Below are 23,653 nucleotides of genomic sequence, written 5' to 3'. Positions count from 1 at the left end.
GGGAAGCTCACACGGTACCTAATTTGCAGCGGTGACGAAGCCCCAGGCGGCCCAATAGGCGGCCGTTCCCGCCCTCTGGACGGACCCTGGGTCGTGCTCGTGCAGCGAGCGGCAGTGTCCCTGGCCATGAACGGGTGCGCGCCTCGCGTCCCCCTCCCGAAATTTGTTGACACGGGGACGCATTCTAGAAATTCCTCTGCGCCGCTGATCGGTTCGAAGCGCCATCTTGGCCACAAACATCGCCCAACACCAGACGCTCCGCCAACTGTGTGCCGCCGCGGGACACGCCTCCACCGGCCAGCGACCGGACATAAAGATTTAAACGTTCTGCAGGTTGCAGGCTTGCCCCTGACGACGACTCGACAAGTCTCAAGCCGATTTTCCTGACCGCAGGGCCATCCCCGCCCTCCCCCGCAGGGCAATCTCGATTAATCGCGACCAACTGAGTTAAATCCGACCGCGACTCGACGTCCCCTGGAGTCCCTGTCGACGCGGCTTGCGGTGGGAGGATGCGCGCGGGTGCTATCTTGCGGGCCGGGAACTGCATGCTGGGAAATTCAAGATTGCGCCATAATCCCTAGATCCGCTTCGTGCCTGGCCCCGGTTGCTGTCGCCCAGACCGATCGAGCCCCGTGACGCGGTCGCCTATCGTCCCACGCCCTCCCGAGCAACCCCGGCGAGCCGCTGTAAAGCCGCCATCATGGCGCCCGGCGCAGCACCGTCTGGCGGGGGAGGGAATATCAAGGTCGTGGTCAGATGCCGTCCTTTCAACGGAAGAGGTGAGCCGTCTCGGATGCAGTGGTTGTGTTGCTAAAACGAGCAGCGAGACTGACGTTGGAATGCGCTGCCAGAACACGACCGAGGGGCAAAATGTATCGTGGAAATGAAAGACAACCAAACGGTTTTGACCCCGCCGCCGGATGCTGGAGGGAAAGGGGTCAAGGACCACGGCCCAAAAGTCTTCGCCTTTGACAAGTCGTACTGGTCCTTCGACAAGAACGCGCCAAACTACGCGGGACAGGACAATCTCTTCCAAGACTTGGGCAAACCGCTGCTGGACAATGCCTTTCAGGGCTACAACAACTGTATCTTTGCCTATGGTCAGACCGGCTCGGGAAAGTCATACTCAATGATGGGCTACGGCAAGGACGCTGGTATCATTCCGAATATCTGCCAGGATATGTTTAGGAGAATCGGGGAGATGCAACAGGACAAGAACTTGCGCTGCACGGTCGAGGTGTCGTACCTTGAAATCTACAATGAACGAGTGCGCGATCTTCTCAACCCGGCCAACAAAGGGAACCTGAAGGTTCGGGAGCACCCTTCCACGGGCCCGTACGTCGAGGATCTAGCGAAGTTGGTTGTTGGGAGCTTCCAAGAGATCGAGCACTTGATGGACGAGGGCAACAAGGCGAGAACGGTGGCCGCGACCAACATGAACGAGACGTCGAGTCGGAGTCACGCCGTCTTCACGCTCATGCTGACCCAAAAGCGCTTTGACCCCGAGACCAAGATGGAGATGGAAAAGGCGGCCAAGATCAGTCTCGTCGATCTTGCGGGTTCAGAAAGAGCAACCTCTACGGGCGCGACTGGCGCTCGTCTGAAAGAAGGCGCCGAGATCAACCGCTCTCTTTCTACGCTGGGTCGTGTGATTGCAGCGTTGGCGGATCTCTCCACTGGCAAGAAAAAGAAGGGCGCAGCAGGCCAAGTCCCTTACCGAGACAGCGTTCTCACCTGGCTCCTGAAGGACTCGCTGGGAGGAAACAGTATGACGGCCATGATTGCTGCCATCAGCCCGGCAGACATCAATTACGACGAGACGCTCAGCACTCTCCGATACGCCGACTCTGCGAAACGCATCAAGAACCACGCTGTCATCAACGAAGACGCCAACGCTCGCATGATCCGCGAACTGAAGGAAGAGTTGGCCCTCTTGCGGAGCAAACTTGGCGGGGGAGCCGGTGGAGGCGGCGCCGGCGGTGCCCCCGTCCCAGCTGAGGAGGTGTACGCGGAAGGCACGCCTTTGGAGAAGCAGATCGTCAGTATCACGCAGTCCGATGGCACGATAAAGAAGGTGTCAAAGGCCGAGATTGCCGAACAACTAAACCAGAGCGAGAAGCTCCTGCAAGACCTCAACCAGACCTGGGAACAGAAGCTGGCCAAGACCGAGGAAATCCACAAGGAACGGGAGGCGGCCCTCGAGGAACTGGGAATCAGCATCGAGAAGGGCTTCATCGGCATGTCCACGCCAAAGAAGATGCCGCATTTGGTCAATCTTTCAGACGACCCCCTCCTTGCCGAGTGCTTGGTTTACAACCTCAAGCCCGGCTCGACAACAGTCGGCAACGTCGAGTCGAACGCCGACCACCAGGCAAACATCCGTCTGAACGGGTCGAGGATTCTCCATGAGCACTGCGTCTTTGAGAATGCGGCGGATGGGACCGTGATGCTCATCCCCAAGGAAGGGGCAGCCGTCATGGTGAATGGAAAACGGATCACGGAGCCGACGCGTCTGCACTCGGGGTACCGCATTATCCTAGGCGACTTCCACATTTTCAGGTTCAACCATCCCTTAGAGGCACGTGCAGAACGCGCAGAGCGTGCAGAACAGAGCCTGCTGCGGCAGTCAGTGACAGCAAGCCAATTGCAAGCGCTAGAAAGGACATCGCCATCTCCCAGTCCGAAACCAGGGCACGACCGGACCTACAGCACAGGGGTCTCGGAATTCAGCGACAGCCGCCCGGACTCGCCGGCTACTTTCCAGCGGAACGCAAAAGAGTCTGACTGGTCTTTTGCTCGTAGAGAGGCGGCGCCCGCCATTCTCGGGACGGACCAGAACTTTGCCAAGCTAACCGACGAGGAACTCAATGCTTTGTTTGAGGACGTCCAGAGAGCCCGGGCCGAACGTGTGAATGGCCGCGAGGGAGATGAGGATATAGAATCGATGGCGTCGTATCCAATCCGGGAAAAGTACCTCTCGACAGGCACCATTGACAACTTCTCGCTCGATACCGTCCTGACCATGCCGTCGACGCCCAAGCAGGGTGAGACGGAGGAAAGACTTCGTGAAATTCGCGAAGAGATGCAGAACCAGCTGGAGAAGCAGAAGGAAGAGTACCGGGACCAGCTCAAGAGTGCCGAGGCTGCAAATGTCGAGGTAGAGGAGATTAAGAAGGAGAAGGCGAGGATGGAAGAGACGCTCATTCAACTCAAAGCAGACATGCAGAAGCAGCTCGAAGTCCAGCGCCGCGAGTTCGAGGCGAAAATCGAGAAGCTGGATCCGCTCAAGCGGCCCAAGGCAAAACCAAAGCTGTCGGAGGACGAGATTGAGCGCGCAAAAGCGGTGGTCAAACACTGGAGAAGCCGACGCTACGTGCAGATGGCCGAGGCAGTCCTGCAACACGCCTCGACGCTGAAGGAGGCCCAGATCATGAGCCACGAGCTGGACGAACACGTCGTCTTCCAGTTCACGGTGGTTGATGTGGGCCACCTCTTGTGCTCGTCCTACGACATGGTCCTGAATGGACTGACCGGCGAAGGGGAGGATATCCCGCTGGAAGAGGCGCCGAAACCGTGCATCGGTGTCCGCGTCGTCGACTACAAGCACGGTGTTGCGCATTTGTGGAGTATTGAGAAGCTCCACGATCGGGTCAGACAGATGCGGCAGATGTACCAATACCTTGATCAGCCGGAATACGCCCAGCATCTGAGCCTTGACAACCCGTTCATCGAGGCCTGCATGCCGCAATACACCCTCGTCGGGGAAGTCGACGTTCCCCTGAAGGCCGTGTTTGAGAGCCGGGTTCAGGACTTCACGCTCGACGTCTTCTCGCCACACACGTCGCACGCGATTGGCATCATCAAACTTGCATTGGAACCGTCTAGCGCTCGGGCACCGGCAAATACGCTCAAGTTCAACATAGTCATGCACGAGATGGTTGGCTTCGCGGAACGGGAAGGCACCGAGGTGCACGCCCAGCTCTTTATCCCCGGCATCTCTGAGGACGGGATCACCACTACGCAGATGATCAAGGACTTTGACGAGGGTCCGATCAGGTTCGAGAGCGTCCATAGCATGAGCGTTCCGTTATCCGCACCTCCCGAGACAACGCTAAGGGTGGCGATATTCGCCAAGGTATCTGCCATGCACCTCGACAAGCTCCTGAGCTGGGATGATATGAGAGATGGGGTGCCTATATCCCGGGGCAAGCCTAAAGGCGCTCGGATAAGCGAATCTCATTTCTTCACCGAGGAGAAACACGACCTGCTCGCGCGGGTGCAGATCCTCGAGTTGAATGAGGAGGGCGACTACGTGCCTGTCGAGGTCACTCAAACCAGCGAGCTCGACAGCGGCACATTCCAGCTGCACCAGGGACTACAAAGGCGAATCGCCATCAATCTCACCCACAGTTCGGGCGACGCGCTGCCGTGGGACGATGTCACTTCGATGCGGGCCGGCAAGATCCAGCTCCTGGACAGCGCAGGCAAGACGCCTGATCTGGGCTCTCCTAGTCCGGAACTGCCGCTGAAGCTGTCATCCAAACCCGTGTTTCGGACAAACGCCAACGGGACCCGAAGCATTACCATTCTAGGCCAATGGGATTCGAGTCTTCACAACTCTCTGCTGCTGGACCGGGTGACGGCGGATAAGTATCGGGTTCAGATGACAGTCTCGTGGGAAATCAGCTCCGAGAAGCTCGCCGAGCCGATGAAGTTTTCGCTGAAGGTCTGCTGCCAAATCCTTTCGCGCTCTTTTGTTCGGCAGACGTCAATGTTTTCGGCCTTGTGGCAGCACGTCCGGATCGTCCACTCGTCAACAGGCATCTTCACGCTGCAGATGCGGCCCGCGCCCATCAAACGGGTGGGCGATCTCTGGCGGATGAACAGCCAGCATGACTACGTCAAGGGGGAGGAGAACCTGGCCGCCTGGACGCCGCGCGGAGTCTCGCTGGTGGCTGATTACATCAGCTCAAGAAAGAAACGACGGATGATGTCCGAGATTGCCGCGGTCCAGACATTCCTCAAAAAGATTGGCTTCCGCGACGCCAATGGCGAAGCCAACGGCGCCGGCGAGCCCGAGGACGGAGACCTACCTCCCCCACCACCCATCAACAGCGACGCAGACTCGATCGCCGAGCTCCTCAAAGACACCCCCGAGCCATCCGAAGCCTCATCTCCCGTCGCGTCCCCACCAGCCGTAGACAACAATGTCCCTCAGGCCGACGATACGTCGCAACCGTCACCTACCCCAGGACCAGAACCGGAATACACCGAACACCAGACAAGCCTTCTCAACCGCGCCCTCAAGCTCTGGCAGCGCTACCCCGACCCAACCCTCAAGATCCTCAGCCCAGCCAACACGGACCCGCCCGAGGACGGCGCCGTCGGCAGCCCTGACTCGCCGGCGCCAGCTCCGGCCTTTGTCGCGACCGTCATCCGCGTGCCCAAAAACCCGAGCGTGCTCAAGGGTGGGTACCTGCTCGTGCCCAACGCCGACTCGACGCGGTGGGTTAAGCGCTTTGTCGAGCTGCGCCGGCCGTACCTGCACATTCACAGCGTGGGCGATGGCGAGGAAATTGCGATCGCCAGCTTGCGGAACTCGAGGGTGGATAGCCAGCCGGGGATACTGGGCTTGCTGAACACGGGCGGGGAAGGGTACGGGTACGGGTACGGGTATGGGTATGGGGAGGGGCATGATATGGATGGCGGCGGCGGCGGCGGTAGTAACAGCAATCTCAATGGCCACGGGAACGGGAACGGGAACAGGAAATACGGCAACGGCCGGAGAGCGGCTTCGCCAACGGCGGCGGTGGCGGCGGCAGGGGGAGGAGGGACGGGCGGGTTGATCGCATCCCTTTGGCCCAGCAGCGGGGCTAACACGGCCAGTCAAAATGCCCGCTCCAATCATGCCAACGGAGGCGGGGGAGGAGGGATCACCAGGCTCAGCGAGCGCCTCCAGGCGGGCGTATTTGCCGTCTACGGGACGGACAATACCTGGCTATTTGCGGCGCGCAGCGAGCGGGAGAAGATGGACTGGGTTGCGAAGATTGACCAGAGTTTCGCCATGGCGAGTGCCAGCGTGAGCGGCGCCGGGAGCGCGAGCGCTAGCGGGGCGGTGAGTCCGAGGATCGGGGGGTGGTAGGAGGTGGGCGTCCGGGGAACTGCATAATGGGGCGGAGGGAGATATGGATACACAAGTGGATACATACGGAGGTGTTAAAGAAGGAAAGCGAGTGGATGGCTTATTCAGATTCAGGGATACCCGGGGGGACCTTTATGCTTCCCCTCTTTTAGAACGCTTTTTCTTTCCTCTCACATTTTTTTTCTTTTTTCCTTTGGTCAGGCAGGGAAAGGAAGGATATGAGTGCATGAGGCTTATGGTCACACTTATTTTCCATGCCGGTTTCCCGGCGTCACCTCTCTTTTGTTACACTGTCGGATCGGTGTGAGATAGAAGAGTGGCTTATGTGGTCGGTTGGACGATGGCAGCCGGGGTAAAGGACATTTGCCGGCTATGTGTGCTGTGTCAGTGTGTAAGGTATGTATGTCCCCTTATTTGCCCACGAGTTGAGCAATTCATTATACCCATTTTGTTGGAAGGTGTTTCCGAAGGGGGAATGGCAGCTGAGGGAGATATGATGGGATGTGCCAAGATATATAGATCAAGAATGCCATCATCCTCGCTGACGGGGTGTTGTTCCACTCTTACGTTCCAAGGGCCGCTTGACCGTTTTCTCGCCAGGGCTACGCAGAGTTGACTTCCACACATTCACGTCGCAAGGGGGCGCAAACAAAAACCTCCTTATACTTCTAGGCGCGACTTCCATTAAACTCCCAAAGGGACTAGCTCGAATCTGCCATACAAACTCTCAAATACCAGAACAGGCCAAAGCATCCAACTTCTAAGGCCCTGGCCCCGACCCCGACCCCGGCCCCGAACCCCCAGCAAAGGAGAGCAGGCTCAGCACCTCTGCGACATCCTCTTCCAGGGAGAGCATATCCATTTTCCCCACGCTAACAGCCCCAAACCATCTCCACCCCGCCGTCCAGCCCCAACCCCCTGTCCTCGCCGTTCACAAAGCCGACCTCTCCGACGCCCGCGAGCACCAGCCGATACGCCATACTCTCGCGGCAGGCAAACGAGTTGATGGTCGCTGCCGCCCCGCCGACCTCGACGGCCGCGAAGCGCACCGAGCCGACCAGCGCCCCGGCCGCCGGCCCGTCCACGTCGAAGATGTCGACGGCGAGCGGCGCACCCCCGGCCTCGACACTCGAGTCGTACACCTCCCAGTGCGCGGGGAACCGGGCGCGCAGCGCGCACGGCCCGCTGCCGGCCAGCGCCTCGCGCGGCAGGGCGAACCTGATGGTCTGCGTTGCGGCGAGCTGCAGGTCGGGCCGGTTGAGGAGGTTGATGCTCCGCGTGGACGTGGGGAAGGTGCGCTGGCACGTGTCGCGGTTGTTGATGGGGGGGTTCAGAGTGGGTAGGGCGACGGCGGCGAGCGGGGAGAGGAGGAGAAGGAGCCGGGTGGTGATAGTGTTGGAGAGATGCATTGTCCGGAGGGGTGGGCTGTTCACGATTGCGGTGTGAGGAGCGATGATGGCCGCTGTTGAGATTGTTTTGCTAATGGTTTGCGTGAATATGATTGGGACTTAACAGCAAAGAGAGGTGTTTGAGTTGAGGCTAGTTGTGCTGTCGCTACTGCTGTTTCTGCTGTTACTACTGCTGCTGCCGATGATGATGATGGGTGAAATTCACAACAAGAGAGAGGATATGGCCGTCTTTTATACACGAAAGGCCCTTCTCTCAGCCATATCTCACGGTTCCTGCCAATCTCCCCCAACTACCTTCTTCGTGAGCAGACGGGGTAGGAAAGACCCGACGGGCCAGACAATCCTGCAGTGCTCACCGAGAATATAGGCTGCCGAGAATACCATTGTTGTTGGCGCCTCGTACCGTCCCTCAAGCAAGACAACGGCTGGTGGTTGGTGGCTTCACTTCCGATGACCTCTCCAGGTATGTTTGCTGTGGGATCTCGTCGCGGCGAAAGGTCCTCGACCCCCGCACTTTCCTGCTTCCGACGTAGTGCAATATCTGCGGGCAATACTCTCGTATGTACAGGTTAATATGCACGCAGTTCACAACACGAGGCATGAATCTGGACTCGGCGGTAAAGCGGAGTAGTCGCATCCTAGACTGTGCTGGAGTCTAGAGGCCAAGCCTCACCAGCGGCTCGTGGGCGGGTTTGGTCCCCGGCTCGCTATCTCCGAGCAGGAAGATGCCAGGCGCTTTTTCGCAGATCCAGTAGTGGCGGCCCGGGAAGATCATTGACCGAAGAGATGACGGCATCAGTCTCCAACGGTGATGTAACCGTAGCGTAGGATAGAATATAATGTCGTCTGATTGCAGCTGTCCGGTTGGGTAAAAGGTATTTTACCGACAAAGTAAACAAACAGCATGAACACGGTTTTGGGTGTCCGTGATATGTTGACGGTCAGTTTGAGGCACTTGCCCATTGTTCAGACATCTGATTAGGAGCAGGTAGCCTCGCAACCCGCCCAGTGTCTGGTGATTCTCAGGGTCGGTGGCTGTGTATAAGATGACTCGAATCGAATATGCGCGAGTCAAGTATGTGCCGAATGGCGTTCAGGTTAGGGGGTCAGCGAAGTCGTTTCTCAAGGCCAAATCCAGCCAGAGATTCAATAACAATTGACTATTGGCTGGGTGGCCGAGCGGTCTAAGGCGGTAGACTCAAGAAATTCCTTTCTTTCCCACTAATGTGGGAGCATTCTACTCTCGAAAGAGGCGCGCGTTCGAATCGCGCCCCAGTCATTCTTTTTCCTGTTCACCTCGCTTTGGTACAATTTCATTTTTTTTCTCACTCATGAGCGAGCTGAGCGCTGCTCTGTGCTCCGTGGATATGATAAAGCTGCGCAGACATCTCTCCGGTCGACAGGTGGGTGCGATGACAATCTGAGCAGACCAGCACGGTCGATGGTGAGCCACCGGTTTGTTGGTCGGACCAATGACAGCACCTGCAACGTTCCACTCTTCTGCATAGGGAGTGTGCCATGGTCTGGGAATTTGGGCGTCATGGACACCTCGAGACGCTTGGTTACTTGTGGCAGCTCTTTCTTAGGGCTTGGATGGGAAATGAGCCTCGAGCAAGCACTAGATCACTTAGCAGCAGGCAATTGATCAATATTGTCCAACGCTTCTTGTTGACCTTCACCCTCACGTCGCACACCCCACCAACCAAAACTTACAAGCTGTCGCGGCATCAAGCAAACCGCCAAACATGTCCGCGGCGAACGCTGATGTCGCTAGCGACGAGACTACTGAGCTCAGCAAACAGTATGACACACCATTGGGCCTCGCTCACACGACGATGCAGGCCCTCAAGGACCGCATCAAATTGCACTATGACCTTGCCAGCGACTACTATCTAAACCTATGGTATACTCTCTCACTTGAATCTTATTCACGTTTGCACATCGCCCGCGATGGCGAATGCCATATCGTGATTTACTCTGGCTGTGACACCATCACTCCTCACCCCGACCATTCCTCACACCAACCCCGCTAACCGACCCCCCTTCGAAAAAGGGGTGAACACATCCATCACGGCTACTGGCCCACCGACGCCTCCAAAGCAACCGACACCAAGGAAACCGCCCAGCTGAACTTGATCCGCCTGCTTCTCGACATCTCCAACCTCCCTTTAGAGAATGGCACCACCCCGGCCGGCAGTAGCAGTGCCACGCCGCTCCGCGTCCTCGACGTAGGCTGCGGAGTAGGCGGCACCTCGCGCTTCCTCGCCTCGACCCTCCCGGGCTGCGCCGTGACAGGCATCACCATCTCCAGCAAGCAGGTGCAGCTCGCAACCAGGCTGAGCAAAGCCGCCGCTCCCGCTCCCGCTCCCGCCCAGTCGGCAGACGCAGAGCCAGCACAGCAAGACGGGTTCATCCCCATCGGTTCCCAGGGCGGCAAGGTCCGGTTCCTCGAGCTCGACGCCGAGAAGATGGGGGAGTACTTCGCGCTCGGCGGCACCGACGACAGCTACAGCGACAGGGACAGCGACAGTGGCAAATTCGACGTCGTCTGGATCACCGAGGCCCTCAGCCACTTCCCCAACAAGGCCCTCTTCTTCCGGAACGCGCACAGCCTCCTCCGCCCCGGGGGCAAGCTGGTGCTGGCGGATTGGTTCAAAGCGGAAGGGCTGGGTGAGGGCGAGTTTGCGGCTGACATCAAGCCCATCGAGGGTTGGTAGTTTGTGTTTCTTCATTGGTGTGTATGGTGTTCAAGGGGGCCGCTGCTGACCACAAAGTTACTTTAGACGGCATGCTCCTCCCGCCGCTATGCACGCAGCAGGGGTACATCGACTTTGCGAGGGATGCCGGGCTCGAGGTGTTGAATGGCCCAAAGGATATTAGCAAGGACGTGAGCAAGACGTGGTATGTGTTTCGTAGTCTACAAGCTCATGTTGCGTTGAGAGAGCACTGGGCACTGACCATCTCGCAGGGACATCTCCTGGTCGCTGGTGCAGAACCCCTCGCTCTGGGCATTTGCCTTTAGCCAGGGGAGAGACGGGATCGCATTTCTACAGGCATTCCGAGCTATGAGGAGGGGCTATGCGAATGGAAGCTTCCGGTACGCTGTCATGTCATTTGTGAAGCCGTGATCGTCTGGATGAGATGGGCTTCCATTGCAAATAGAATTGCCCGGTAGACAATACAATTCCATGCGCAACTTGACCACAAAGTCAAGCTTGCAATTTTGTTGATGAAGCCCCAACGGAACCGAACCCCGGTAGACGCCATTCCCATGCCCTGCGTAGTAGAGCCCCTAAACAAACACACACCAGCCCACCCGCCTAACCGCGGGAATGCCCCGTGATTGATCAACCATCCTTCCGACCAGAACGCCGTTTTCCAGCGTACACGCGCTAGCAATTGTATCATTACAAAACTATAAACGGAGAAGCACGTCCGACTAGAAGCAGAACGAGCGGGCCCAACCTCTGCTCGCGTATGTAACCTCAAATCAGCAGGCGCCGTTTGATGGGTGCCGGGATCGGCTCGTCGTTAAGCGTCTCACGCTTCTTGAGGAGAGCCGTCTTGCCGATTGCTTGGATTTTGTCTAGTAGGTGACTGTGAGACAGGTTAGTGCTAGATAAGTGACTGTGTGCCCATGTTGCCACCCCAAGCATTGCATTGCATGACCAACCAACCGGATGATGGATCGACTTGCTCACTGGTTATGCGCGCTTTGGACGGGGATGCAGGCGGACGAGTAATGAAATGGGGGGAAAGAAGGCATACTTGATAGGCATGTGACCGCGGCTCTCCTTAAGAGCCAAGTTGATCTTCTCGGCCTGGGCTTCGTGATCCCGGAAATGCTTGTGAATCAGTTCCTGCGCGGCCTCCTCATCTGCCGACCTCACGACATAGCTGCATCCTTCTTGTTCGCATGTCCAGGTACCGTTTGGTCCTTTCGGCGACATGGTGGGGATCCTCTCGGCGTGGACAACAACGAGAACTGCACCCTCGGGTAACGGAAGGCGAGACCCGGAGGCAGTGTCGTCGTCGTCCGCGACTTCGTCGTCAGCGGTGTCTTCCTCCTCATCCTCATCATCATCGCTGATATGATGGTGGATCTTGGTCGATTTTCTACCCCGTCGGCTTCCGCTTTCTTGCCCGTCAGGATCCGGAGCGGGCCGTTTCTTCGAGCTCGACGCCAAGCGCAAGACGGCTCCCTTGCCGGATCTGCGACCGCGTACCCGAGCCACAACGTCCTCATCTGAATCGCCGTCACTCTCATTCGCCGCTACGTTCCTGGTCTTCGTTCTGAGAGCGATAGCCGGGGGTAGTTGTGAGGCGGCTGCATTTAACGGGGCCGCCTTGGACATAATCTTTGCCCGTCTGAGGGTCTGAGCCGGAATGTCCTCTACTGTCGTGTGCTCTGGTTCCTCGAATGGCTGTTTCGCCGTCGCTTTCAACCAATCATGGAAGGGAGTGCCTTTCCATTCGGGACCCAATCGTGGTAGAAGCTCCTTCGAATAGTACGAGATGACCTCCTTCGCCGCGCCGTAGTGCCGGATCCTGCACTTGAAGAATACACTCGAATGAATCTTTGGCGGCTGCGCCTTGTCTATCTCAGTTGTCTCTGCGATTTCCCGCAAAACTGCCAGCAGCCGGTCAACCGGGGAGTCGGAGTCGGAGTCGGCATCGGCCATGGGAGTATCCGCCGGGGAATCCCTGGGCCCCGGCGCTGGTGATGGCTTTGAACTTGCAGGCTGACTTAATTGTTTGTACTTCTCGGGCAGTAGCACAGGCGTTTCCAGTTTGGACTTTCCCTTGTTGGCTGGCTTTGCTTGTGGGCTACGCGACCGATCCGGGGCGAAATCTCGCATCTCGACGTCTCGAACCTCACTGCTTCGACTGCTCGCCTTCGCCGATCTGCTCCTACGCTTCTGCATGGCCTTGTTTTCCTCTGGATTCTGCGTCCCGGGCAGAGACGGCGAAGGAACCGACTCGTTCGCCGCATCGGCGATTCGTTTTTCCACATCCTGCTGAGTGTTAGCAGCAACTACAGAGAGTGCGCCCGTAAGCTAGACATACAGGATGCGAATCACGCAGCCAGTTGGCGAAAAGGGTGTCATCCCAGACCAGGGCGACTTCTTTGGTAAAATGGGGAATCAGGAAGTCGGCCCATTTGTGACACAAGGCCTCTACTTCATCCCTCAGCATGCCATCACCGGCCTTGACAGCGCATCCAAGGAAGATCTCATCGAGCGTCGGTGGCGGCGGCCTCTTCGACTTTTTCTTATGCCCGCATGCTTTATTGTACTTCTCGTAGGCTTCGAATATGCCGTAGTAGAGGGTGATTGCTTCTCGAATTTGGCTGTACATGGGCTGGTATTTCAGCGATGGCCTAATCTCGAACCAGCCAGCTAACCCGGAGATCCAGAGCGTAATAGGCCCGTCTCCTATCGAGTATCGCTCCGAGTGCGAGATTTCAATGTAGGCAGACTTCACGTTGGGTTTGACCACTGCAAACAGTCAGCATGCCGCACCAATGAAGATCAGAATGGAACGAACGCACATTTGGGGAGGAGTTCGTCATCATCCACCTCGAGCAGCCCGCGAATAACGAGCGGTCCTTGGACATGTACTAGCAGGGGGTTCGCCAAGGTCTTGCCATCTTTACGGTAGATGGTCGCATCTGTCAGGACGTAGCAAGGCCAGTCGTTATCTGGAATGCCTCGCGGCGACGGTTTGAGTATTGACGACTCCTTGGCCCATCGAACTTGTGAATCGTCGACCGTGGCAACCGTAGAATTGGACGCCCTCCGCCTCCGGGGCCGGCCGGCCATAATGGGATTACGCCGTCGCAAAATGCCAGGGGGTAGGGAGGGTCAATGGAATACTTTACGGAAACCACTGTCCGGAGGATGCATAAGCTGGGCTCTTTGCGCGATTCGAGATAACGGAGGATGCTCGTGGTGGGGGAGGGACGAGGGGGCTTCGGTGGGTTACAATGCCGCGAGGAACCTGGCTCTTTACGCGGTGGTGGAGGGAAGAATGCTGGAAACGCGACAGACGACGCGGGCTGACGAAAAGTGGGGTCAGACAAGGGGCCGCTTCGAGAGTCACACAGCAGTTACAGGGGACCGAGAACCAGTTGCGATCCTGTGCACGACTGATCTGGTTGAAAGCCCCACTCCTATCGAAGGCGCCGGGTACTTATCCCCATCAACCCCCTTCCTATCGCCCTTCCGCCCGCCAACCGATAGCGCTTGATAACCCTGTCAGGGATCCCCTAGCCCTCCAGTTCTCCTCCCAAAAATTCCGAGGCAGATCGCAAACGGTTGTCCAGCAACACTGGACTTGGATGCGCCGGAACAGCGCTGTTTTGCTTTTACCACAGCACTGCCCTGACCAAGAGGACTGCCGGCGTAGGGTTCCATCAGTCCTCTAGCCATTGATGAATTGCTATCCTTAGGCACCTGCATCTCGCGCACATGAGATTTTCTAACCTTGTCAGGATGGCGACTGACAAGGTCCTCGACGGCGTTTTCGGTGTGTAACTGACCCCCGACATCGACACCTTGCGTTCTTTTCCCATCTAACCCAGCGAAACAGCCATCAACAAGCCCCTCGGCATGAGCTCGGCTCAAGTCATTCGCGACTGTCAGAAATACTTCAACCCCTCGAGGCTCTTTGCGCCCATGATAGCCGAGGAAACGGCCCTCCGCAAGAAGGAATCACGGAGCCAGAAATGGCGACGCAGCAAGCCAAAGCAGGAAATCAGAGTAAAGATGGGGCACGGCGGCACGCTCGACCCCTTGGCCACAGGCGTCCTCATTCTCGGCGTCGGCACGGGCACCAAATCGCTGCAGAACTTCCTCACCTGCACCAAGACGTACGAGGCCGTCGTCCTCTTCGGCGCCAGCACCGACACATACGATCGAGTGGGCCGCATCATCAAGAAAGGCAAGTACGACGAGGTCACGCGGCCGGCCGTTGAGAAGGCGCTCGAGGGCTTCCGCGGCAAGTTTAAGCAGATGCCACCGCTCTACTCGGCCCTCAAGATGGACGGAAAACCGCTCTACGAGTACGCGCGCGAAGGCAAGCCGATTCCCCGTGAGATCGAGACCCGAGATGTCGAGGTCACCGAGCTTGAACTGGTCGAGTGGTACGAGCCCGGCACGCACAACCACCGCTGGCCCGCCGAGGAAGCGGAGCAAGCCGAGAAGAACCTGGTTGACTCTGTCTGGCGTGTGGCGAAGCGGCAGGCTGCGTCGGAGGAGGAGCCGAGCAAACTGACGCCGGAACAGGAGGAAGAGGAGTCAAAGGCGCTAGCCGAGTACAATACTAAGAAACGCGAGGCTGAAGAGGCGGTTGATGCGCTCGTCAGCGAGGAGCAGCCATCGGTGAAGCGGAAAAAGGCCAACGATAGCCGCGCAGAGCCCATGATGTCGGGCGCTCTCGGCCAGCTACCTCCGGCGGGCAAGGGCTCGAATCTCATCCCTCCACCTCCAGCACCCCACACGCCGCCGCCTTGGGAAGGCAAAGGACCCCCGGCGGCTAAGATCCGTATGACTGTGACTTCGGGCTTCTATGTCCGCACCCTGTGCCATGACCTCGGAGAGAAGTTGGGCTGTGGTGCCATGATGGCTGAGCTGAGCCGCACCCGGCAAGGCCAATTCGTCTTGGGCGGCGCCAATTGCATGGAGTACGACGAGCTACTCAAGGGGGAGGATGTGTGGGCGCCCAAGGTCCAGAGCATGTTGGAGTCGTGGAATAACCGGCACGCAAAGGTGCTGGAGCCCGGGCCCTCGCAAGAACCAAGTACGCCGGCCAAGACGGAAGCTGAGAGCAAAGCTGCCGAGCCTGCCCCTCAGCCGGAGACGAGCACTTCAGTTGACGAGGCAGGTGTCGTAGAAGAGCCCCCGGCCGCCGCAGCCGTGAGCGCATAAAAAGGGAACGCCTACTATTTGCTGGGATAGTTGGACAACAACAGTTTTGTCTGAAGGACGGTGAGGTGTTCTAACCGGCCTCCAACGCAATATCCAAGAGTGACCATACTCGATCAGTATTTCGCGGAGTCTTATGCAAGCAAGATAGACTGCGTTGCCTGTAAATAAACAATATCAAACCAACTCCAACCGTAGGTTGATGTCCGTCCCGTTTCCGATAGATTCCATTTTGATACCCCACGCTTTCCCTGCAATCTACCGACCCAAATCATCACAGATATAGACCCATCCCCCCCGACATGCAATCCTCGCTCATGAAAAATCATCAACCGTATCCCAGCCCAAGCCATTTCTCCCGTCCGCACATATGGGACAAAGCAATAACCCTTCCGAAACGCCTCCCCCCCCCCCCCCTTCCCAACTTTCGATCCGATCCAAACCAACCCACCGTTTCCCCCGCGACCCTTTGATCTATTTAAATGCGCTCACTTATTATTATGATGATGATGATGATGACGATGACGACGACGACGACGATGATCCCCGCCCGCCCAGGCCCTCCACCTCCCTCAGGACGCCCCTGACGCGCTCGATGCGGCCGACGGCGCTCTCGAGCCTCTCGAGCCGGCGGCGCTTGTCGGCCTCGCGCCGCTCCAGCACCGCCACCCGCTCCTCGAGGCGCGCCCGCGCCCGCCGCTCCGTCGCCACCATCTCGTTGGCCTGCTCGAACAGGCTCACGCTCAGCTCCTCCACCTCGCGGCTCGTCTCGCTCAGCCGCCCCTCCGCCTCGAGCCGCAGCGCCTGCTCCCGCGAGAGCGCCTCCAGCAGGTCCTCGGCGCTGAGCTGTGCCGACCCGGACAGGCTGGGCGGCGGGGACAGGGAGGAGAAGGAGTGCGGTGGGTAGGTGGCGGTCGACGGGAGGGACGGGATCGGGCTCGGCGCTGGTTTGGGCGGCTGGGCCGCGGCGGGCAGGGGTTTGAGGCTCGGGGTGGGTTTGTTGCTGTTGTTATTGTTGCTACTGCGGGAGGAGAGGAGAGCTGAGATGCGCGTTGCGGCGCTGGTCGTTATTGTCGAGGCCAGGAAGGAAGCCCGCGAAGGGGAAGGGCTTGGGGCCGGGCCGGCGCCGGCCGCTGAGCTGGGCGGGGTGGGAAGGGAGGAAGAATTTTGTTGTGGGTGGTGTTGTATCGTTGTTGATGTGGGCGGAGTCGAGGCTTGCGATTCGAGCTGGGAACGCAGTCGGGCGAGTTCGTCTTCATAGTCGGCCCAACGGTCTACGGCGGCTGAGGCCTTTTGGTTGAGCAGCCGAACTTGGGCTTCGAGGTCGGTGATTTGTCTTTGCGCGTTGAGCAAGGCGGTTTGGGCGTCTTCAAAGGGCGGCAGCGATAGGCCGAACCCGCACTGCGGACAGCAGGATGTCGTAGTCGTCAAGGTGCCTGCGCTTGCGACCGTCATGGTTGCCGTGGCCGACATGCCCGGCGGACGGTTACTGTAACAATGCTTCGGATGTGCTGCTGATTTTGTATTCGACGGAAACACAGTCGGCAGTGCGCGCCGTCGGCGTCTCTGTGGTTGTCACGAGCTTGTTCTGTGATGCGAGAAGACGCTGGTGAGTGGTTCGAAGGAGGGGAGCCGGTGCTGGGCCAGTTGCCTATTTTTACATACATAGTCCCCGGTCCGCTAACGTTATTAACAGCGCTACCTTACAAGGGTCGCATGGCGAGTGAACTCATCCTCCTCAAGGGCGACTTTTTGGAGATGTGTTTTCAGCGTATTTCTCTTCTCGTCTTCTTCTCGCATCCGTTAAAATTAATTCCCTCTTATCATTTTCATTCTCTTCTCTGCTTTAGAATGGCCTACAAGATCTCGTAGCGGACCGGACAGACCAAGGCCTGTGTCAATTAGGGCGAAAGGTGGCTGGGTCTTGGCGTTAAGGATTCCTAAATGTTTGCCTTGTGACGTCGTGCATTGCGCATTGCTGCGCCCCCACGATCGGCGACGAATACCGAGAACGAGCAATTCGATCTTGTCCCGCCCTAGGAGAGAGTACCCATGAGTACGACATTTCATGCCATATCGGTCACCATAATCAAGTAACTGCGGGTACTATCATGCTTGTTGATTGGGCTGGAAGATCAGATCCCGGGCTCCATGAACCCTCAAATAGGGCCTTAGCGCATGCTTGTCATGCAACGGAGTCAGGCACCGTGCTAACCATGCGAGGCATTTTGCTACCCATTGGGCTATCGAAGCTCGCCGCATGATGAGCGGTCTAATGCGGTATACGACGAAAGCCTAGAATGTCAAAGACTTCCAAAATAATCCTCGTCAGCGTTGCCTCCTGATAAAGCTGCTGATATTACTCTCTCCAGACAGAGTAGAGATATCATGGCCGCCTGATCTCGATGCTTGAGAACATGCAACCAATGTCTGGCTGCGGAGCCGGCTGGACACTTTTATGATGTGGGCAAATCTCAGCCTCTACGCGGAAGCCTTGCTGTTGTGTCGAGCCTCCGCGGCAGAGCCCCATTCGACCTGGGGCATGGTCCCCCATTCAATGCCCTGGGGGGCTCGACTTGCCCTTCCACTGCCAGCTGCAAATGGAATCTAATCGCTGGTTCAGTAGGGTTTCGCAACCTTTCTGAGCTCGACCAAGCCCGTCTGTGGGTCTCTGTACTCCTTCCAGTTAACGGGATACATGGTATTCCCAGCCTCGCTCGTAGCCAGAATGACACCAAGCTCGTTGCGTGCCGTCGAGAGGTAGTAGTTAGCCTGATCACCCAGCGAAATCTGCCCAGCGACCACAATCCAGTCAGTAACACCGGACCCGATGGAAGTGGCATCTGGGACGGACATACCACCTCGGCTCTAACAATATCCCCCGGCCGGAAGCTCTCATAAATTTTGACACGGTCCTTCTCCGTTGCCCTCACATCCTGCACTCTGATCAAGCCCTGCCACTCGGCATCCAGCACGGTATCTCCGCACACGAGAATCGCGACGACAGCCTGGCGCGGCGTGATGCGTATCACGCGGCAAAGCACAACGTTGCCCACCTCGGGCAGCACCTCACGCTTCTTCTTAGTAGCGCTATAATCCGAGGCAGCCGCAGAGCCCGTTGCCGCTGTGACGACTGAGATGGTGGGCAGCTCGGCAGGCGCGGGCGCTGGGGTGATCTTTGTCAACCGCTTCGCCGGTCCCGGCGCTCTCGCTGGCTGGCTGATGTGAATGGTGCCCAGCAGGGATGAGTACAGGTTCGACTCATGCAGGTGCGTACCTGGCCCGGGCTGGTACTTGGATGCTGGCCCGAGGAGCTGGCCGGGGATGGCGAGGGAGGCGGCGGCGGTCGATGTCGCCATTTTCCGAGTTGATACGATTGCTGGCGTAATCGCCGGTGACGATTGTCGCTTGGCGCTGCTCTTGCGACGGAATGCGCTTCGGTTGTGCGCTGCACTGGCTGTGTCCCGATGCTAGTGTAGGAAGCAGTTGCGGATCATCAGGTTTCTTGGCATATATCGGGAACTCGGTTTCCGGATCGTTCGAGTAGGCAGTGAGAAAAAACAATTGGGCGAAGGATATTCTGCCGTTCAAGGGTTCAGGTCGCCCGGATTTGAGCACGGCCGGGGTTCCCATTTGCTGTTTTGTGCCTGTCAACCCCACAGATACCGGCAATCCCCTGGTTATCAGTGCTCACCGCCTGCCCTCGCAGGGACAACCACCCTGGACCCCAGGGGGCATGGCGCAACCCGCGCGACGCGGCAATCTAAACTTTCATAAGTACACTTCAGTTTTCCTGCAATTTGTGGGTTTCTCTTTTCTATAGCCTCCTCGTCGTCCCTTCTTCGTCCCATCTCAAGGTCCGTTGCAATGGCTCCGAAGTCGTCATCCAAGCAGGCGTCCAGCTCCTGCTGCTCGCGCAACATGGGCGGCTGGCTCAAGTTCTTCGCCATCCTGCTCGGCGTTCTCACCCCGGTTGTTTACTTCCTTGAGCAGAACCTCGAGTCCTTCTATGTCTTCAACCTCGATCAGCTCAAGGAGGTAAGCCAGCGCGGCATCGAGCTGCACGGCAATGACACGCGTGCCATCGTCAAGCACATTGTCGACGAGCTGCACGGCCAAGCCAGCGTGTCGAGCTACGTCAATCGGGACGAGGAGTGGGTGTTCAATAATGCCGGTGGTGCCATGGGCGCTATGTACATCATCCATGCCAGTATGTGCCTTCCCGTCCCCACCAGGCTCAGCAAAAGCAAGCCAACCCCCCTAACCTGCAAAACTCCCAACAGGCATAACCGAATACCTCATCATCTTCGGCACAGCCGTCGGCACCGAGGGCCACACTGGCCGGCACACGGCCGACGACTACTTCCACATCCTGACAGGCACCCAGCTCGCCTACGTCCCCGGCGAGTACGCACCCGAGGTGTACTCGCCAGGCTCCGTCCACCACCTCCGCCGGGGCGACGTGAAGCAGTACAAGATGCCCGAAGCCTGCTTCGCGCTCGAGTACGCGCGCGGCTGGATCCCACCCATGCTCTTCTTCGGCTTCGCCGACGGCCTCTCGAGCACGCTCGACTTCCCCACCCTGTGGCGCACCACGTGGCTGACGGCCAAGGAGATGCTGGGCAATCTCGCCAAGGGCAAGTTCTAGGCGGGTTAAGCTAGTAACCGTGACCGTGAACTTCAGGGCAAAGTGGATCATGCACGCATTGATGAGGTGTATGTCTGCTCGCTTGTGAGTTGAGCGCCGCCGCTCAGTACCGGGGCGACGGCGGGCGCGATAAAGGAGGAAAAGGCAATCTCAATCTGGAGGGCCATGTATATCAAGCTATCATAGACCCATGTACAAACCATGTAATACGTAATCACTTACTGGTGAGCCGTCGATGACATTGCGGGCCGGTTACAATATATGACGAACCGTTAGGGAGACCTGCTCATCACAGCTGCATCTGCAGAAGATATGTCCTGAGCTGTTGCTCTTGCGAGCGTCAACGTCGTGGTATTCAGTGTCGGCTCTCGAGCCCAAAATAGGCGCCTCGCAGCGGGCCTCACCGGCACTGGGGCTCGCAGGAGGAAAAAAAAAAAAAAAGCAAAGCTCTAACTCAAGATGCTGCCGCTTTCGCCATTTTTCACCTTTTTGACACCTCAACCTCGACCATCACCGCCGTGACCGCCATGGAACGCCTATAAAAGGGAGAATGATGCGCAAAATAAATACAACGTAAGCAAGTTTGGGCACCACACGCCCCGCTGTCAAACCAGGGAACCGTCCACAAGAATATCCTAGCCACCTTTTTTTGCTTCGCCGCGCTCCGGGCCAAATGCGTGCAATGTGTTTTTCTTTGATGATGACAGCGTGCGAGATGGAGTTGGAGACGGATACAGATCGGCCCAGAACACGGCAAGGAGACCCCGGGCAAGGTTAAACTCGCAGCCTAGGCGAGCCACTCCTCGTCATCCCGCTTCAGGCCCCTCATAACGAGGCCCTCGTCGTCATCCTCGCCGTCTGAGTCTGGAGGCTCATTTCGCGACGTGATCAGAGCGTCACCGTTTTGGTGGTGATGGTGATGGTGCTCGTAGACGCCATTGCCGTTGCCGTTGTGACCTGCGTTGTTGTGGTTCGGGATGCCGCCCGCGCCATCCTCCTCCTCTAACATCCATGTCAAGCCGTTTGCCTGCTCTTCCAAGGGAAACACCTCGCGTGCATACTCCTCTAGGCCTCTAGGGCCCTCCCACAGCTCCATGGCTACCCTCGGGCAGCTGTTTTCCAATTCGATATCCCCGAAGTAAGGCGGCTGCTTGGCGGGGTCATCGGCGCCAAGCCCGAAAAGTGCCTCGAGCGCTTCCAGCTGGCAGCGGTAGCCCTCCGGGATCTTGACCTTGATCTCGATCGGGCCACGAACATAGTGTACCGGCCGGCCCACCCCTCGCGCAAAGACACTGCAGGCTTCCCTTGGGGAGAGCATCTCATAGGCTAGCGCGATACGCTTGCCACCTCCCCACTTCTTCACGCCGTCCTTGAATATTTGGAGGATGGCCGGCCCCACGTCGTGTTCGGCGTCGAGCCAAGGGAGTTTGACATCTGGGTGGAACGGCGCCTGCCAGATCCAGGAACCGTCCGGCTGAAGCTCGGTACAGAAGAGCGGGTACGGCAGCGAAGTGAAGTTATTGTTGTAGATGCCCGTGTAGACAAAAGTTGCGGGCAGTCCAATCTCCTTGACGTACGCTTCGACTCTGTGCTTGGAAGCCCACAGCGGCAGCGACGGCCACTCTTCGTTGTAGGCGTGGTGGTCTGGCATGGAAGAGTAGATGTAGTGTTGGATGCCGGCCTTCTTGGCGGCGTCTGCGAGCGCCTCCCCGATCTTTTGCTCGTCCCCGTAGAAGGTCGTGTTAATAAAGGCGAGCTGGGCGCCACGGAACAACTCCGAGATCAAGGTGTGGTTGACGCCGATGCCCGAGATGGGGCCATTCCGCGTCACATCAACTTGCACCGTCTCTGCAGGGCGCTCCTTTGTGTACAGCTCACCCCGGAGAACCGTCACGTTGGGGTTCGTCGCCACTTCGGTGGCCACGACACCCTCGAGGTTCCTCAGCTGCGCTCGGACATGATAGCCGACTGCCGTGGCCACGCGGATGAGGGAGGCTGCTTGCCTTCCACTAGCGTTGATAACAGCGATGGTCTTATCAGGGGTGGGCATTGGCCGCTTCGCGGGACGGAAGGTGAGCGAGTTGTTCCTGGATGTGAGAGGCGAGGCGTCTGAATATGACGACCGGGAGTGCTTGTGTCTCCTCTCGTCGCTGCCGGCGTTACTGACGATCCTGATATCCCTTGGAACGGGCCTGATAGGCAGGTCTGAGTGTAGTTCAGTCGCCATGGTGGAAGAAGGCGGGCGTAGTGTCTATCCGAAATGTCCTACTTCTGGACAAGCCACTCTATCCTGGAGTTCCCGAACACGCCCGACAAGTCTCTGCCTGTGTGGATGCGAGAAGCGCAAGTGTGTTCTTTGGGTCCCGTACCGTGGGTGAGATGGTTGGTAGCCTAGGTGTAGACGGGCCCCGGGGTTGACGAGATTTCGGATGCAGGATTATCTTTGGCCAGAAAAGAAGCCGAAAACATGCATAGCGTTGTGCGCAGGCAGCGGTGAGGCGAGCGGCTCGTCAATGTCAGAATCTCCCCCCTATGCAGCAGGCGAAAACTGGTCGTGAACCTCTGCGGGCAGTTGGCGCCGCATATCCACGGAAAGGGCAGATCGAGCTCGGCGCGGAATGGCGTATTATTCTAGTCGCGTTTATCTGTTAGTGGGGTTCATCCTAGATTGCGGGGCAGACAGCGGAAGCAGGGGAGCTGATAAACGATATGGGTAAGATAATGGGCGACAATGTAGAGGGCCGGGGGGGGCGGATGGGCGGAGCGTGACACCCGAGGAACAGGTTGCTTAGGACGGCTCTCTGTGTGGTCATCGATGGTACGAGACGACAACAGACGAAATCCAGACGTCTGTCCACATGACTGACTGCAGCGCATAGCGGTCCCGGGGCCAGTAGAAGCGCCCCGCCGTTAAGCTTTTAGGTACGGGGCACTTTAGCCACGAACTAACCAACGAAGCAAATCGGATCAAGCTCTGGTCGGGCAGGCGAACCGGAGCTCCCCACTGGCCAGGTCTTAGGTGGTTTGCAGGGCAGCGCTGAGCAGAAGAGATTCACGGGGGCCGAATGGGGCGAGACACCCACCGTATCCACAGGCTGAGGGCTCAGCAGGACAGACAAAAAAAAAAAAACAGAAAGGAGAAAAAAATTTAGTCATGAAGGGACATGGCCACGAGCCACCAATCGGGATGGCAACAGAGTTTGTACCGTTGCAGTAGGAAGAAGGGTAAAGAAGAATCGAGGTGGACAACGAGCAGGATTCAATATCCCAATTCAAGCAAACCCTCCACGTGCCAGCCCGGTTCACCGACGCCGATTTTCGGCTTGTACGGGACCTGCTCAGCGTGTCTGTACATACATACAACAAAACAGGCTGCAAGCAGAGAAGCGGGAGGAATGTCAGTTTGTCACAGATTCCAGGGGTCTGGCGCCTGTCCACGGCATGCATCCCCCATCAGCCGTCAGCCAGGTACGAGCCAGAGATGCCAGAAGTGCCTGGCCACTGCAAGGGTAGGGAAGGACGAGGAATA

The 23,653-nt window shown here is 57.9% G+C and overlaps 9 protein-coding genes and 1 non-coding gene across 10 annotated transcripts; 5 read left to right on the top strand and 5 right to left on the bottom strand.

The window, feature by feature from the left end:
• Positions 1 to 700: 700 nt before the first annotated feature.
• MFIFM68171_05254 (uncharacterized protein) lies at positions 701 to 6,142 on the top strand (the record flags this gene model as incomplete). Its single annotated transcript, XM_071060674.1, has 2 exons — positions 701 to 779; positions 852 to 6,142. 2 exons carry the CDS (start codon positions 701 to 703, stop codon positions 6,140 to 6,142), a joined length of 5,370 nt encoding a protein of 1,789 aa, XP_070916775.1.
• Positions 6,143 to 7,014: 872 nt separating this feature from the next.
• On the bottom strand, positions 7,015 to 7,551 carry MFIFM68171_05253 (uncharacterized protein; the record flags this gene model as incomplete). Its single annotated transcript, XM_071060673.1, has 1 exon — positions 7,015 to 7,551. One exon carries the CDS (start codon positions 7,549 to 7,551, stop codon positions 7,015 to 7,017), a length of 537 nt encoding a protein of 178 aa, XP_070916774.1.
• Positions 7,552 to 8,716: 1,165 nt separating this feature from the next.
• Positions 8,717 to 8,830, top strand: MFIFM68171_t55. The gene is made up of 2 exons: positions 8,717 to 8,754; positions 8,787 to 8,830. It is a non-coding gene; the product is annotated as a tRNA-Leu (tRNA).
• Positions 8,831 to 9,296: 466 nt separating this feature from the next.
• MFIFM68171_05252 (uncharacterized protein) lies at positions 9,297 to 10,679 on the top strand (the record flags this gene model as incomplete). The annotated part of the gene is made up of 4 exons (XM_071060672.1): positions 9,297 to 9,454; positions 9,605 to 10,260; positions 10,335 to 10,452; positions 10,520 to 10,679. The coding sequence occupies 4 exons, from the start codon at positions 9,297 to 9,299 to the stop codon at positions 10,677 to 10,679; spliced, it is 1,092 nt and encodes a 363-aa protein (XP_070916773.1).
• A 357-nt stretch (positions 10,680 to 11,036) lies between these two features.
• On the bottom strand, positions 11,037 to 13,373 carry MFIFM68171_05251 (uncharacterized protein; the record flags this gene model as incomplete). The annotated part of the gene is made up of 4 exons (XM_071060671.1): positions 11,037 to 11,148; positions 11,320 to 12,566; positions 12,619 to 13,049; positions 13,103 to 13,373. 4 exons carry the CDS (start codon positions 13,371 to 13,373, stop codon positions 11,037 to 11,039), a joined length of 2,061 nt encoding a protein of 686 aa, XP_070916772.1.
• A 672-nt stretch (positions 13,374 to 14,045) lies between these two features.
• On the top strand, positions 14,046 to 15,479 carry PUS4 (pseudouridine synthase pus4; the record flags this gene model as incomplete). Its single annotated transcript, XM_071060670.1, has 2 exons — positions 14,046 to 14,079; positions 14,143 to 15,479. The coding sequence occupies 2 exons, from the start codon at positions 14,046 to 14,048 to the stop codon at positions 15,477 to 15,479; spliced, it is 1,371 nt and encodes a 456-aa protein (XP_070916771.1).
• Positions 15,480 to 15,974: 495 nt separating this feature from the next.
• On the bottom strand, positions 15,975 to 16,949 carry MFIFM68171_05249 (uncharacterized protein; the record flags this gene model as incomplete). Its single annotated transcript, XM_071060669.1, has 1 exon — positions 15,975 to 16,949. One exon carries the CDS (start codon positions 16,947 to 16,949, stop codon positions 15,975 to 15,977), a length of 975 nt encoding a protein of 324 aa, XP_070916770.1.
• A 1,146-nt stretch (positions 16,950 to 18,095) lies between these two features.
• On the bottom strand, positions 18,096 to 18,835 carry CSL4 (exosome 3'->5 exonuclease subunit ski4 (Csl4); the record flags this gene model as incomplete). The annotated part of the gene is made up of 2 exons (XM_071060668.1): positions 18,096 to 18,266; positions 18,335 to 18,835. The coding sequence occupies 2 exons, from the start codon at positions 18,833 to 18,835 to the stop codon at positions 18,096 to 18,098; spliced, it is 672 nt and encodes a 223-aa protein (XP_070916769.1).
• Positions 18,836 to 19,343: 508 nt separating this feature from the next.
• ERG2 (C-8 sterol isomerase) lies at positions 19,344 to 20,124 on the top strand (the record flags this gene model as incomplete). The annotated part of the gene is made up of 2 exons (XM_071060667.1): positions 19,344 to 19,686; positions 19,760 to 20,124. 2 exons carry the CDS (start codon positions 19,344 to 19,346, stop codon positions 20,122 to 20,124), a joined length of 708 nt encoding a protein of 235 aa, XP_070916768.1.
• A 787-nt stretch (positions 20,125 to 20,911) lies between these two features.
• Positions 20,912 to 22,351, bottom strand: MFIFM68171_05246 (uncharacterized protein; the record flags this gene model as incomplete). Its single annotated transcript, XM_071060666.1, has 1 exon — positions 20,912 to 22,351. One exon carries the CDS (start codon positions 22,349 to 22,351, stop codon positions 20,912 to 20,914), a length of 1,440 nt encoding a protein of 479 aa, XP_070916767.1.
• Between the last annotated feature and the right edge of the window lie 1,302 nt (positions 22,352 to 23,653).

This window comes from Madurella fahalii, assembly GCF_045866475.1.
Source record: "Madurella fahalii IFM 68171 DNA, scaffold_2, whole genome shotgun sequence".
In the NCBI taxonomy this organism is placed as follows: Eukaryota; Fungi; Ascomycota; class Sordariomycetes; order Sordariales; genus Madurella; species Madurella fahalii.
Note: the sequence above shows the minus strand (reverse complement) of the source record. Positions and strands in the feature narration are given on the sequence as shown.